This window comes from Brachyhypopomus gauderio, unplaced genomic scaffold (assembly GCF_052324685.1).
Source record: "Brachyhypopomus gauderio isolate BG-103 unplaced genomic scaffold, BGAUD_0.2 sc34, whole genome shotgun sequence".
Taxonomy (NCBI): Eukaryota; Metazoa; Chordata; class Actinopteri; order Gymnotiformes; family Hypopomidae; genus Brachyhypopomus; species Brachyhypopomus gauderio.
Window position 1 is genome coordinate 2,505,243 of NW_027506866.1, and position 14,102 is coordinate 2,519,344.

General features: G+C 39.4%; 1 protein-coding gene across 5 annotated transcripts in view; it reads left to right on the plus strand.

Annotated features, from left to right (window-relative positions):
- LOC143485371 (macrophage mannose receptor 1-like) overlaps positions 1 to 13,526 on the plus strand; it is a 32,511-nt gene extending 18,985 nt beyond the window's left edge. For 2 of the 5 annotated variants that reach the window (XM_076984766.1, XM_076984768.1), the window contains exons 23-32: positions 3,788 to 3,817; positions 4,806 to 4,926; positions 5,623 to 5,852; positions 8,351 to 8,516; positions 8,678 to 8,836; positions 8,945 to 9,061; positions 9,178 to 9,357; positions 9,966 to 9,998; positions 12,805 to 12,837; positions 12,990 to 13,526. In XM_076984766.1, the coding sequence (XP_076840881.1) occupies positions 3,788 to 3,817; positions 4,806 to 4,926; positions 5,623 to 5,852; positions 8,351 to 8,516; positions 8,678 to 8,836; positions 8,945 to 9,061; positions 9,178 to 9,357; positions 9,966 to 9,998; positions 12,805 to 12,837; positions 12,990 to 13,195 (1,275 nt within the window). In that variant the 3' untranslated portion in view covers positions 13,196 to 13,526. Of the gene's footprint in view, positions 1 to 3,787; positions 3,818 to 4,805; positions 4,927 to 5,622; positions 5,853 to 8,350; positions 8,517 to 8,677; positions 8,837 to 8,944; positions 9,062 to 9,177; positions 9,358 to 9,965; positions 9,999 to 10,156; positions 10,753 to 12,804; positions 12,838 to 12,989 lie in introns of those variants that run through there. The other 3 variants (XM_076984767.1, XM_076984769.1, XR_013122858.1) reach the window with 2 other exon arrangements.
- Positions 13,527 to 14,102: the final 576 nt, after the last annotated feature.

The following is a 14,102-nucleotide window of genomic DNA, read 5'->3' on the forward strand; positions in this document are numbered from 1 at the left end:
CTTTTTCTCTCACCACATGACGCCTGACAAACGTAATTGCGATGTGGGGGACAAGGAGTTGGCAGTTAAGCTAGCCTTTTTTGTGTGGACCAACCATAAAAACCTGGCCTACCTCCAGCAGGCTAAGGCTTCGATTTTACCCTCTCCTACTGCATTGTCGACTGCTTCTCTAAATCTGCCAGATTCCTGGCCTTGCCAAAACTTCCCTCGGCCCGTGAGACTGCCTCCCTGTTTCTTCATCATATTGTTTGACACCATGGCTTCCCTTCCGACATGGTGTCCGACAGAGGGCCTCAGTGTTCCAGTCATTTTTGGGGGGCCTTCCTGGGGCTCCTGGGAGCCAAGGCCAGCATGTCTTCGGGGTTTCACTCCCAGACTAATAGTCAAACTGAATGGACCAATCAGGGCCTGGAGCAGACGCTCCGGTACCTGGCCTCCGCCAACCCGTCATCCTGGTCCGATCAGGTGCTCTGGGCTGAATATGCCCACAACACCCTATGGCACTTGACCCTTGGCATGTCTCCTTTCAAGTGCCTATACGAATATTCCCCTCCTATGTTCGCAGACCAAGAGGAAGAGGTAGTCATCCTGGGTGCTTGTGCTTTGGTGCATTGGTGCCGATTGGCCTGGCATAAAGCCTGTAAGGCCTTGCTGTCAGCTTCTGCCAGCTACTGCCGCAGTGCTGATAAGCATCACCTGCCAGCTCTTTTGTTCTGTCGTGGCAGCGAGTGTGGCTCACCGCCAAAAATCTTCCAGGCCGTGGCGGAACCAAGAAGTTGGCTCATCGCTATTTAGGACATTTGAAGGTGGACAAATGTATAAACCCTGTCACTTACCGGTTGTTGCTCCCGCCATCCATGAAAGTGGCCCGCCATGCCATGTCTCACGTTTCTACTAGTCCTGTGCAGTATCCCCCGTGCGCCTTCGCCACCAGGTCCCTGTATGATAGATGGGGGCCTGGCTTAGATGGTCAACATGCTCATGGATATTCGTCCAGGGTCGAGTGCAATACTGGAAGGGGTATGGGCCCAAGGAGCGTTCGTGGTTGCCTGCCTCTCTTAACCTTGATCGTTCTCTCATCTGCAACTTCTGTCGCAACAGGGCGATTGCCCTGGGTCTGCGAGGTCTCCGGTCTAGAGGGGGAGGCTCTGTCAGGGCTGGCCCAGATGCTGTTCCTCCAGCCACCACTAGAGGCACCTGAGACAGTCAAAGACTCAATCGGTGCAATCAGCAGTGGTCCGTCTCAGCTGTTGTCTTGGCTTCTTAAGGAAGCTTGTTGAGTTGGATCACTGCTGAATCATTTTGGTTATGCCATCACACTTTCAGCCTTTCTCTACATTTACTATTGTTGTGTATCGTTGCACGGTGTCTCGCCACCTTTCTTTATCTTACCAATCTGTCACTTACTCAAGTCTCTATCTCCTGCACTGCCTCCTAGCCATTCTCAAGTTTTCCTCCAACTGTTTCACTTCCTACATCTCTCAATGTTAAGTTTCGTTTTGTACGTGTTGAGATTTCCATGTTGTTTTGTGTTGTTTGTTTTCTACTGTGAGCTTGCATCTCTCTCTCACACTGACGATAGGCTCTGCCTATCTTACCATCAGCGTGAGCCGGCACTTGGGTCCACCTCTCTCACTGTTTTTACACTGTTACAATAGCAGGACTAATTCTTTCCATAATTTTATCAATCTTATCATTAGAGAACTTCATAAGACTGTTACTGCTGCACTCCTGTGAGATTAGGGATTCAATTTGGTCATGATTCCTAGATACAGTTTTAAATGGGAGTCTTGGATTGTTTTTGTTTTTCTATTAAAGCCGATAAGTATGATAATTTTGCTGTATGGAAGGCATGCTTATATTCAGTAAGGCTTATATTCAGTAAGGCTGTATATTTTCTATATACTTCTAATTTCGAATTTCGCCATTTACGCTCCAGGATTCGCACAGCTCATTTGAGACTATGCGTGTGCTTGTTGTACCAAGGTGCCATTCTTCTCTCACTGACTCTCTTATATCGCAATGGTGCAACTTTGTCTAAAGCTGTACGGAGTGAACATGCTCAGTTATACGATCTAGCCCAGGGATGGGCAACTGGCGGCCCGCAAATAGATCAATAATAATTTAATAATTAAAAGAAAAAAAACCGATAGAGCAGGACTTTTTTGTTCTTGTCACGTAGGGCTACGCCCCCCTCTCCCGTGTTGATGTTGTTCCTTGCCCGCTTATCCCGCCCTGCATGTCTGTTGCCCTGGTTTCCCTCTGTCTGCCACGCCCGCGTCGTCATTGTGTTCAGTTGTGTCTAGTGTAGTCCTGTGTACTTGTATCTCTGTTTCGCCCATTGTCGGTTATTTGTGGTTTGTTCGGTTTTGTGGATTATCTGTCATCGCTGTTCTGGTATTTTCCGTCTCCGTTGTGTTTCTCCGTTGTGAATGGCTCTCCTGTTACGACTCCTGCCTGTCCTGTTGACCACTTGGACGGCGCTCCCGTTTTGACCCGTGCCTGTACAAACGACTTCGCCTATGGAATTCCCCTTATTAAATCTCGCTCTTCTCAGCGTTTGTGTCCGCCTCCTCGCTCCGCAGCGCGCTACGCGTTACAGTTCTTTGATATGAAGGAGTTCAAACTCCTTTTTGCACTTCTTTATTAAGCAAATGTTTTGTCTTTGTTGCTTATTAAGGACATGTTAATGCATTTATATGCAGAAAATAGATTTATGTTGGTGCAATAAACATACAGATCTGAATTAATTTAAAATGTGTTCTTATTGAGAATAGTTTGTAGTGTCTTTCATATACAATTATTTGAAGTGCGTGGTCATGTGGCCCTCCAATAATAGTGCTGAAAACATGTTGGCCCTCTTTATCATGGAAGTTGCCCATCCCTGCTCTAGACCTTCCAGAGCTACAGGTGGTACAGCAGTAAAGTACAGCACTGCAATCTCATGCCATGGACCTTTGGACGAGGATGTAGCATTAGTAGCTCCCTGCTTTGTGTCTTTTATGCACAGTGTACATCTCATTATCTGTGCGATGTTTCCATACCATTCCAACAATGTATTTGCTAGTTTTAACAGATGAGTTAAACGACATCATCTCACCTCATCCTATCTTGGACTGTCAAATCACTATTCTGTCCTAATATATCATATCATATCATAATATATCATGAAGCCATCTAATTCACAATTACCACTATTAGTTCCTTCCTGAGAAATTGTACTGTAGCAACAGTTGGGACAAGGGGACTAGTCTCTCTACAGACAAAAGGGACTAATCTTAAACTAACATACAGAAAAGAAATGCACATGTATTGCTCAATATAGAATTTAATTTATGAACAATGAAGATTTTTCACTTAAATGTATATACTCATGTTAGCTATAATATTTGACACTTTATGCATTATGCACTTTATGCATAAATGCATTAGGCATTTATATGTAATGACATGCTATAACCTGTCACAGTACCGCCCCTGACCCCTCCCTCTCCAGGCGTGTGTATGTGTAGTCTCTGTTCGATCTTGTCCATATATGTACTTCTTTTGGGTGTGTGTGTCTATGCTATCAACGTCACTCATCTTTGGTGAGTACACCTCTTGTTGAGTCTTTATCCAAAAGTCTTTCATGTCTACATTTGTGTATCTAAGCTCTAACTGTGCAGCTGTTCATAATGAACTCGTTTGAATGTAAGCTCATCTCGGCATCCTGTCTATCCCTCAAGTCACAAAACCGTTTCTTAATCTTTCTTTTAACAATGGTAATTTTGTTTTTGTTTTTTTGCAGCGTCCTTGGAGTCATTCGTTGAGCTTTATGGTAATTTTTAATTAAACATTTATTGTTGCACTTTTGATGGCTCATAGGCAAAAAATTTTTTACCAAAATAGATTGGAGGCAGAATGAATGTTATTGGTTAACAGTTAGTGGGTGGACATTACATGCCTTGTTAACACGTAAAATGAGTGCTGGTTTTTAAATGTCACCCCCCCCCCATGATTCCTCTGCTCTGTCTGTCCAAAATGGCTTTAAAAGAAATGTGTATGTACTGCAGCAATCAGTGGAACCAAAGCAGTTGTGCTCATAGACTAAATTGAGTTTATTTAAAGTTATTAGGACACACTATTAGAAATATTAGTATATGTTCAAAACATTTTCTAGGATATAATTGTGGTTAACATTCATCATCCCATACACAAGCAGAAATACAATTCCAATGTACTTTTTCATAGTACTTGCCTCAGAGGCTTCAGAGCTTTTATATATAATTCTGCAACTTCCCCAGAGGCAGCAAGGCATGTATTATTCCACATTAATGAGTCATTAGTGCCTTTCCTCAGTTTCCCCAGAGGCAATGGCAAAATGTTTGCATGGCATTTCTGATATAATTAATGGAATATTTTGACCTACCCCAGATTTGTTATTTTTTAAAATAATAAAGTGAAAAACAACAAAAACATGCCCTCTTTCATACACTGCACAGCATTATGACTGCTAGCAACCTGTAATGTTGCTAATTGTTAGCTAGCAATCTTAGCAATTAATAATAGTCTGCCTGCAAAAATTTCTAACAAGAAACAAGCAAGTATAGAAGTTGTAGCATTAGAGGCTACCTAGATTTCCAGGTAGTTTTCCAAGAAAGTTAAACCATATGAACGACTCAAAGTCCTAACCACCATCTACTGATGTTCTGAACCAATTAGGTTAATTCTGCCTTCAGAACAGTTTTGATTAGTGCACCAGCCTTTTGATTTGATGGTGTTATTTTTTACATTGCATGTTTACATGACATTTTCCCTCATTATAGGAATCCTATGAACCACCTCAAACTTGTGTTGTAATTGGAGCGAAGCGAAGTCCTGAGCTAGGCAAGTGGATGTCAAAAGACTGCAGTGAAACCAACGGTTTTATTTGCAGTCGTACTCTTGGTACGTGAAGAATATACTTTTGAAATAATTTTGTTCATTTTTTGGCTGCTGCCATTTTTCAAAACTGTCAGTGCCGTCTCCAGGGCGGTTCCTTCTGTCACCACCAGGAGGAGCCCACGAGTCAGACCACAGCACAATCAGCAGTGTTTTCTTCCTTGGTTTTTAAGGAAGATAGAAGTCTAAGTTGTTTCTCTGTTTCTCTGTGTTACGATGCGTTGAGGTGTCTCTCCACCCTGTCTCAGTCTCTGTTGAGTTTTTGTCTTTTTGAGTACTTACCTCCTGCGCTGCTTCCTGGCTTCCTCCCGCTGTTATTGTTTCCTATCCAGTTTTGTTTTGTTTTGTGAAGATTTTCTTGTTCTTTGAGGCATTTGCCAGCCAGCCAGTTACTTCTCCTGGCGTCTTTTGTTGTTCTTTAGTTTTCTTCCCCATTTTCTCCGCATTGATCTTATTCTCCAAATATTTCAGTTCTCCCATTTTCTCTGTGTTGAATATTTTGGTTTTCTCCCTCATTTATTGCATTGCATGCGAGTTGGTTCCTTTTATCGGACTAGGCATTTGGGACCACTACCGTCAAAACTCCACTGAGGATATATTATTATATATTATTATTATTATTATATTATATATATATATATATATATATATTATTGTCATTAAAAATAATACATTCCATACACATTTCTATTTTATTTTCAGATGACTTTATCATGCCAAGTCCCACAGAGCTACCAAAAGCATTCATCAAGCTCGGAAGTTCTTCTTACATGGTTGTTCAAAGTACCCTGACCTGGGAGGAGGCAAAGCACCACTGTGAGGCCGAGGGAGCGTACCTGGCCAGCATTCGGGACACCATCGCCCAGTCCTACATTGAGCTGCAGACGCATAAATTTGGACAGCCTATGTGGATTGGCCTTAATAGTGATGAGGTATGATAGATAAAAGTACAAAAAATAATTAAATAAAAGTACTAAAAGACTAATGATAGTTTCTAGTTTATTTAAAGAATTAAATAAAAGTACTAAAAGACTAATGATAGTTTCTAGTTTATTTAAAGAATTAAATAAAAGTACTAAAAGACTAATGATAGTTTCTAGTTTATTTAAAGAATTAAATAAAAGTACTAAAAGACTAATGATAGTTTCTAGTTTATTTAAAGAATTAAATAAAAGTACTAAAAGACTAATGATAGTTTCTAGTTTATTTAAAGAATTAAATAAAAGTACTAAAAGACTAATGATAGTTTCTAGTTTATTTAAAGAATTAAATAAAAGTACTAAAAGACTAATGATAGTTTCTAGTTTATTTAAAGAATTAAATAAAAGTACTAAAAGACTAATGATAGTTTCTAGTTTATTTAAAGAATTAAATAAAAGTACTAAAAGACTAATGATAGTTTCTAGTTTATTTAAAGAATTAAATAAAAGTACTAAAAGACTAATGATAGTTTCTGGAAAGTTCAATATTCACAAGCCCTTCCGGCGCTACTATTTATGTTCAGTAAAGTATGTCATACTGTTTTTCCTGCTGCTTTGTGGTTTAATCTTTTCATTCACATCTGGTGAGATTGTGTAAACAGAGAGAGAGGTGGATCAAAGTGCTGGCTCAAGCTGGTAATTAAATGACTAGAGTTACCAATCAGCGAGAGAGGGAGACAGACAGACACCGAACACAAAAGACACGGAAAACTCAACGGATATAAAACAAACTAGACTCCAGGGGAAGTAACTGGCTGGCTGTCAAACGCCGCAAAGAACAAAAAACTTCCCAAAACAAAAGTAGAATTGATAGGAATGTAACGGGGGAGGAAAACTTGAGAAGGGCCAGGGAGCGGCACAGGAGATAGTGACTCGAATACGTGACAGAGGAACGAGAGAGAGAGAAAGTGAGAGAGATAGGTGGAGAGACACTTAGTAACGCAACGATGGGACATAAAGCGGAGGTAGGCTGAAAGTGCAACGGCATGAGACCAGTGATCTGTCACAACTCACCTCCTTAAGTAGGAGGGAGGACAGGTGTGATAGATCACTGCTGATTGCGCTGACTCCGCCTAGTGCCGGCTTGTGAGCTCCCCCCTGTGGCAAAACTTGCCATCACTGGGCAAGTCGGACCACAACTTAGTGCACCTCATGCCAATCTACAAACCGGCTGTTCATAGACAGCCAACCAGTCTACAGAGCATGACAAGCTGCTCTGTTGAGGCTAAGGAAGCATTAAAGGACTGCTTTGAAACAACTGACTGGGAGGTTTTACAAGAACAAAGAGAGGATGTTGACAGCCTCACAAACTGCATCACGGACTACACAAATTTCTGTGTGGATAACATCGTAACAACCAAAACAGTATGTTTCTCTAACAACAAACCTTGGATTACTCTGGATCTTAAGGCTCCATTCAATAAGAAAAAGAGAGATTTCAGATCAGGAAATATGGAGGAAATGAGAATTGTTCAGAAGGAGTTGAAAAAGAAGATCAGAGAAGACAGACACCTATCGGAAGACGACTGAGGACCAGCTGCAGCAGAACAATGTTAATGGAGTCTGGAGGAGCCTTAGAATGATCTCAGGACTCAGAAGCCAACAGGCAGTCAGCAAATTGTTCAATTTGCTTCAATGTACAATAATTCTTTTATATATGTGCAATACTTTGGATATACAGTACAGACCAAGGTCAGTCAATTTTTCGGACTGACCTTCATTTCTAAAAGTAATGACGGCCACTTGTTTTTCTTTACTTATCTGTTTTCCAAAACGTTCTTAGCGATAAGTACTTACTTACGAGGTTACGAAGTACTTAGCGCTAAGAACGTTTTGGGAAACTCACCCCTGCTATCAGCTGTGTATCCACCTGACTTCGGCTGACTCCAGTTAATACTTCCGCTTTAGACTGACTATAATTTCACTAATTTAGCAACTTTGTGCAATATTTTGTACTAGCTACTGTCACGGTACGGGGGGTTCCCCCTGTCGGTCGACCGCGTCCACAGCGGCAGTTGTCCTGTTATTGTTACATGCCTATGATCTTCGCCACCTGACAATCGTTTGATTGTCTATATATGTCTTGTCTTTGTACCAATTGACTCCTGGTTATTATAACCTTAATTTGGATCATGTTATGGCTTTTGGTTTGCGCACGTTATTCATTAAATCCTCATTTTCACTTTTTTCCCCCCTTTTTTTACTTGGCATGATCACTTCCTTTTTAGTTCCTGCCCATCACAGCTACAATATTTTTTATACTATACTATTTTTTTACAACTTCACCTTTTCAAGTACATTTAATTTATATGTAAATATGTATATGTTATTGTCCTTCGACTTTTATTTTTTCTGTATGCTGCTGCAACACTGCAAATTCCCCCATGTAGGATAATACAAGGCTATGTTATCCTTATCTAATTCTACAGTTAATGTTTGTATGTAAACAGACAGGAGGTTACTTTCATTGGATTGATAACTGGCATCTGACTTTGGAGAAATGGGACTACAGTGAACCGAAGATGGGCCACCCTTGTGTTTATGTGGATGTGAATGGAAAATGGAGAACATCCCACTGTAATCAAACCTACTACAGCCTGTGCAAGAAGTCAGCAGGTCGGTCCTGTCTCATATACAGTATATTTTACTATGTAGTGCCAATTCTGGTCACTCACTGCAAAATCTATGGTTTCAACAATTTCAAGATTTTGTGATGCATTTCATAATATATTTGTGAAATACATTTTTCTGACCCCTTATGATTTTTTAAATCACAGATATTGCACAAAATCCACTAAGTGGGTACCCAGGGATGTGCCCTGAGCTAACAGATGAAGAGCCAAAGATGATATGGTTGTCTTATAAAGAAAACTGCTATGCATTTATAACTAGTAAAGAATCATGGAATACAGCCTCTCAAATCTGTATGACAAGGGGTGAGATTTTGCATTGACACCCTAATTAATAAACATACTGTATATGGTACTGCATGCATTTATTGGCAAGTGAAATTGAATATATGCATATTTATTTCTTTCCCTCAGGAGCGAATCTTGTTAGCATTATTGATCCGCCAGAGGGCAAATTTGTAGAAAACTACATCAGTTTGCTAAGCAATTCTGCCAGCAATTTCTGGATAGGCCTTTTTAAGACCCATGAAGGTAATGTTCCATGAACAGAAGATTTTTGTGATGAGCATAAGATGATTATTCCTTCCAGAAGCACCTTTGCTTATTTTACAGTATTTTTATGTGGATTTTATGTTTGAACTTTATAGGGCACTGGTTGTGGCAGGACAACAGTGTGCTGGATTACATTAACTGGAATGATTTTAATGATGATTTTTATTATTATTACAATGAGTATGACACATGTGCATGGATCTCCGGCAGTACCAAACATTGGGAAAAATACAACTGTGAAGATCGTGCATCATTTATATGCAAAGCAGCCAAAGGTACAGAGCAATCAGAAACACATAAAAGCATATAGCAGCATATAACAACTTTAGTGAGATTCATTTTAAACATGTGCTCTATTTTATATCATTTTAGCTTCAAGTTCATTTGAACTGTACCTCTATATTGGTGTTGTTGGTGGTTACTCCTTCCTAACCTCCTTATCAAGAAAACTGAATCACCATTATGCCTTTAAAATGCAGACTTTTGTGAAGGACTGCATAACCAAACATTTCACATTCACTGAATGGTGAACCTCCAGTTGTCTCTCTAGAATACCAAGCAGTCAGATTGGTTGACCAGAATAGTGCAGGCAATGCCACTTAATTAGCTGGAGCTGTCTAACAAATTGTGTCTAACACATTAATGGCAGACCTTGGTTACCCACAATAATAAAAATGTTTAATGCATTTCCATCTTGTTCACTATAATTACAATAGTGAATAGTTACAGAAAGTGCAGAAAGTATATTTTTTATTCAGTATTTACATATTTTATTTAATTCTACATTAGCTAATTACTTTACATTAGCTAATTACTTTAAATCTGCGCAGAACTGATTTGATAATGAAACTGCTGAATGTTGTTATATCTTTTCAATTCTCAGTTATAACGCCAACCACAGAAACTACACTTACAGGTAATTAATCAATAAGTTATATATATATATATATATATATAACAAATTTTATTATATATTTTGTGCGGTTATAATTCATTATTGAATGTTTTAAATATATACTGTTAATGTTTTACTGTGACTGATTAGTTGCCTTGGATACCTTGATTGTGTTGCAGGTGATGGTAAAAGTCAAAGGGCCTTTGTTGGATTTTCAGTGATTGCGATGGTTGCAGTGCTGTGTGTCCTGGTTGGGTTGGCTTACTTCTATTACAGATGGTCCCACAGCAACCACACTGGAGCCTCCATGTCTGGAGATCCACTGCATTACAGTATTGTGGAATCCGTGCCAGAAGAGGAAAATCTGAATACCTTAGTCAAGTGAATGGAGACACATGAGTAGTCCCTATTCTGTAATATCTTTATATATGGGGAAAAAAACAAATGGGAAATATATGATTACATGTTTTGAGTTCTAGTGACACTATTGCAGTATGTACAGATTGTGCATGTGCACGGACGTCATTTGGGGGGGGGGGGGGGGGGACATGTCCTCCCTACTTTTTCAAAACCCGGCTTTAGTCCCCCCCAGTTTTTACAGTTAAAACCAAATATTTAAATAGCAACGAATCTATGTCCCCCCCACTTTTTAACGGTTAAAAAACAAATATTTAAATAGCAACGAATCTATGTCCCCCCCACTTTTTAACGGTTAAAAAACAAATATTTAAATAGCGACGAATATGCCTAGCTCTGGTAACACTTTAGCCCCCCCCCCCCCCCCCCAACAATTTTCGTTCGCCAACCCCCCCCCCCGTCAACAATCTAGAACCAGCACCCCCCATTTGTGTCCCCCCCCACCTATGAAATCAAACTTACGTCCGTGTGCGTGTGTCCACAGAATTCTCAGTCCAAAGTTGGATTGTGATAGAAATCAAGCAGCAGTGTTCAGAATACACATACAGTATATGCAGTTATGTGTCATTGAAATTTTGAACCTTTAAGTAAGAATAGTCAAAAGCATTTGGGCAAGGTACCAAAGTAAATACAAAGTTTATTAAAGAAAAAAAGATGGATCAATCCAGAGATCTCTGTTACATACACTCAAAGGCGTCTGCGAGAGAGAGCCATCTTTTTATACTATATACCAGTAGCGAACCGTGACCATTAAACCTGGGCCCGCTACTCCCCCCCCCCCCCCCCCCCCCCCCCCAAATTTTTTTTCCTCTCCTAATAAACTGCACTAAAGAATAAAGAAAAAACCGAGACGACAGTATAACTTTAGAAACGCATGTAGTGCGTTCAAATAACATTTGTACTAGATAACTTGTTAAGCAAAATAAGTTTCCAAACAAAATAAGGTTTCACAGCTCCGTGGTTCTCGCAAGCGGAATATGTAAATGAGGACGTCAAAGGGCCGAATCGAAACTAGCTAGCGGCCGTAGGCTAACGACAGCTAGCGTCGCCACAGCGGGCGGAAATTATCATACAGTTAAGCCCGCCCACTAAGAGGGAAGATATGATTGGTCAATTTTACTGTCATTTGAAACTGGTATTGCGCTGAATTATAACTGCCAGGCCCTCTGTAAACGAACAGCGGGCATCACAGTCCTGATAGGGGGAGACACAGGCTCACAGGCTTCCACTTAACCCCTCACCTTCCAACACAGATTGAATAGACACGGTTGAATAATTTATTTGCTTATTTTTTTGTAACTGTTTAGATGTCGATTGTAAAACTGTAAGTAGATAAAATAAAATTGGATAATTATATATATATAATGTTTTAAGAATATTTTAGGCCCTCTGAGAGGGCGTAGAGGGCCCTGACGGTTCCCCACTGCTATATACACATACTAATATATATATATATGAATATGATTTACAGAAATCGAATATGTAAGCAATATTGTTGTACATTCTATTATAATGCTGAAAATAAATGAGAAATCACTGAGAATCACTTAGCCATTGAGGGAAATCAATAGTGTGTTCTTTTACTATGATTTTTTTTGGGTCATCCTTTTGATAAACTGTTAGTCTGAACTGATAAGATTACATGGGGCACCACCCTCATATCCCCTTATGAAAAATTACAAAATTTTTATTCATTAATATTATTTAATGTAATATACTCTCATTGTAACGCTGGTGAACCTGAGGGTAGAGAAGGATCCATAAACAAGTGTATAAGACTTTGATTTTAACATAGAAAAACAATGAACAGCAGTCCCAAAAGGGGACAACCCCATAGGGAAGGTGAGATTCATTAGTGAGATTCATTTTAAACATGTGCTCTATTTTATATCATTTTAGCTTCAAGTTCATTTGAACTGTACCTCTATATTGGTGTTGTTGGTGGTTACTCCTTCCTAACCTCCTTATCAAGAAAACTGAATCACCATTATGCCTTTAAAATGCAGACTTTTGTGAAGGACTGCATAACCAAACATTTCACATTCACTGAATGGTGAACCTCCAGTTGTCTCTCTAGAATACCAAGCAGTCAGATTGGTTGACCAGAATAGTGCAGGCAATGCCACTTAATTAGCTGGAGCTGTCTAACAAATTGTGTCTAACACATTAATGGCAGACCTTGGTTACCCACAATAATAAAAATGTTTAATGCATTTCCATCTTGTTCACTATAATTACAATAGTGAATAGTTACAGAAAGTGCAGAAAGTATATTTTTTATTCAGTATTTACATATTTTATTTAATTCTACATTAGCTAATTACTTTACATTAGCTAATTACTTTAAATCTGCGCAGAACTGATTTGATAATGAAACTGATGAATGTTGTTATATCTTTTCAATTCTCAGTTATAACGCCAACCACAGAAACTACACTTACAGGTAATTAATCAATAAGTTATATATATATATATATAACAAATTTTATTATATATTTTGTGCGGTTATAATTCATTATTGAATGTTTTAAAAATATACTGTTAATGTTTTACTGTGACTGATTAGTTGCCTTGGATACCTTGATTGTGTTGCAGGTGATGGTAAAAGTCAAAGGGCCTTCGTTGGATTTTCAGTGATTGCGATGGTTGCAGTGCTGTGTGTCCTGGTTGGGTTGGCTTACTTCTATTACAGATGGTCCCACAGCAACCACACTGGAGCCTCCATGTCTGGAGATCCACTGCATTACAGTATTGTGGAATCCGTGCCAGAAGAGGAAAATCTGAATACCTTAGTCAAGTGAATGGAGACACATGAGTAGTCCCTATTCTGTAATATCTTTATATATGGGGAAAAAAACAAATGGGAAATATATGATTACATGTTTTGAGTTCTAGTGACACTATTGCAGTATGTACAGATTGTGCATGTGCACGGACGTAATTTGGGGGGGGGGGGGGGGGGGACACATGTCGTCCCTACTTTTTCAAAACCCGGCTTTAGTCCCCCCCAGTTTTTACAGTTAAAACCAAATATTTAAATAGCAACGAATCTATGTCCCCCCCACTTTTTAACGGTTAAAAAACAAATATTTAAATAGCAACGAATATGCCTAGCTCTGGTAACACTTTAGCCCCCCCCCCCCCCCCCCCCCCCAACAATTTTCGTTCGCCAACCCCCCCCCCCCGTCAACAATCTAGAACCAGCACCCCCATTTGTGTCCCCCCCCACCTATGAAATCAAACTTACGTCCGTGTGCGTGTGTCCACAGAATTCTCAGTCCAAAGTTGGATTGTGATAGAAATCAAGCAGCAGTGTTCAGAATACACATACAGTATATGCAGTTATGTGTCATTGAAATTTTGAACCTTTAAGTAAGAATAGTCAAAAGCATTTGGGCAAGGTACCAAAGTAAATACAAAGTTTATTAAAGAAAAAAAGATGGATCAATCCAGAGATCTCTGTTACATACACTCAAAGGCGTCTGCGAGAGAGAGCCATCTTTTTATACTATATACACATACTAATATATATATATATGAATATGATTTACAGAAATCGAATATGTAAGCAATATTGTTGTACATTCTATTATAATGCTGAAAATAAATGAGAAATCACTGAGAATCACTTAGCCATTGAGGGAAATCAATAGTGTGTTCTTTTACTATGATTTTTTTTGGGTCATCCTTTTGATAAACTGTTAGTCT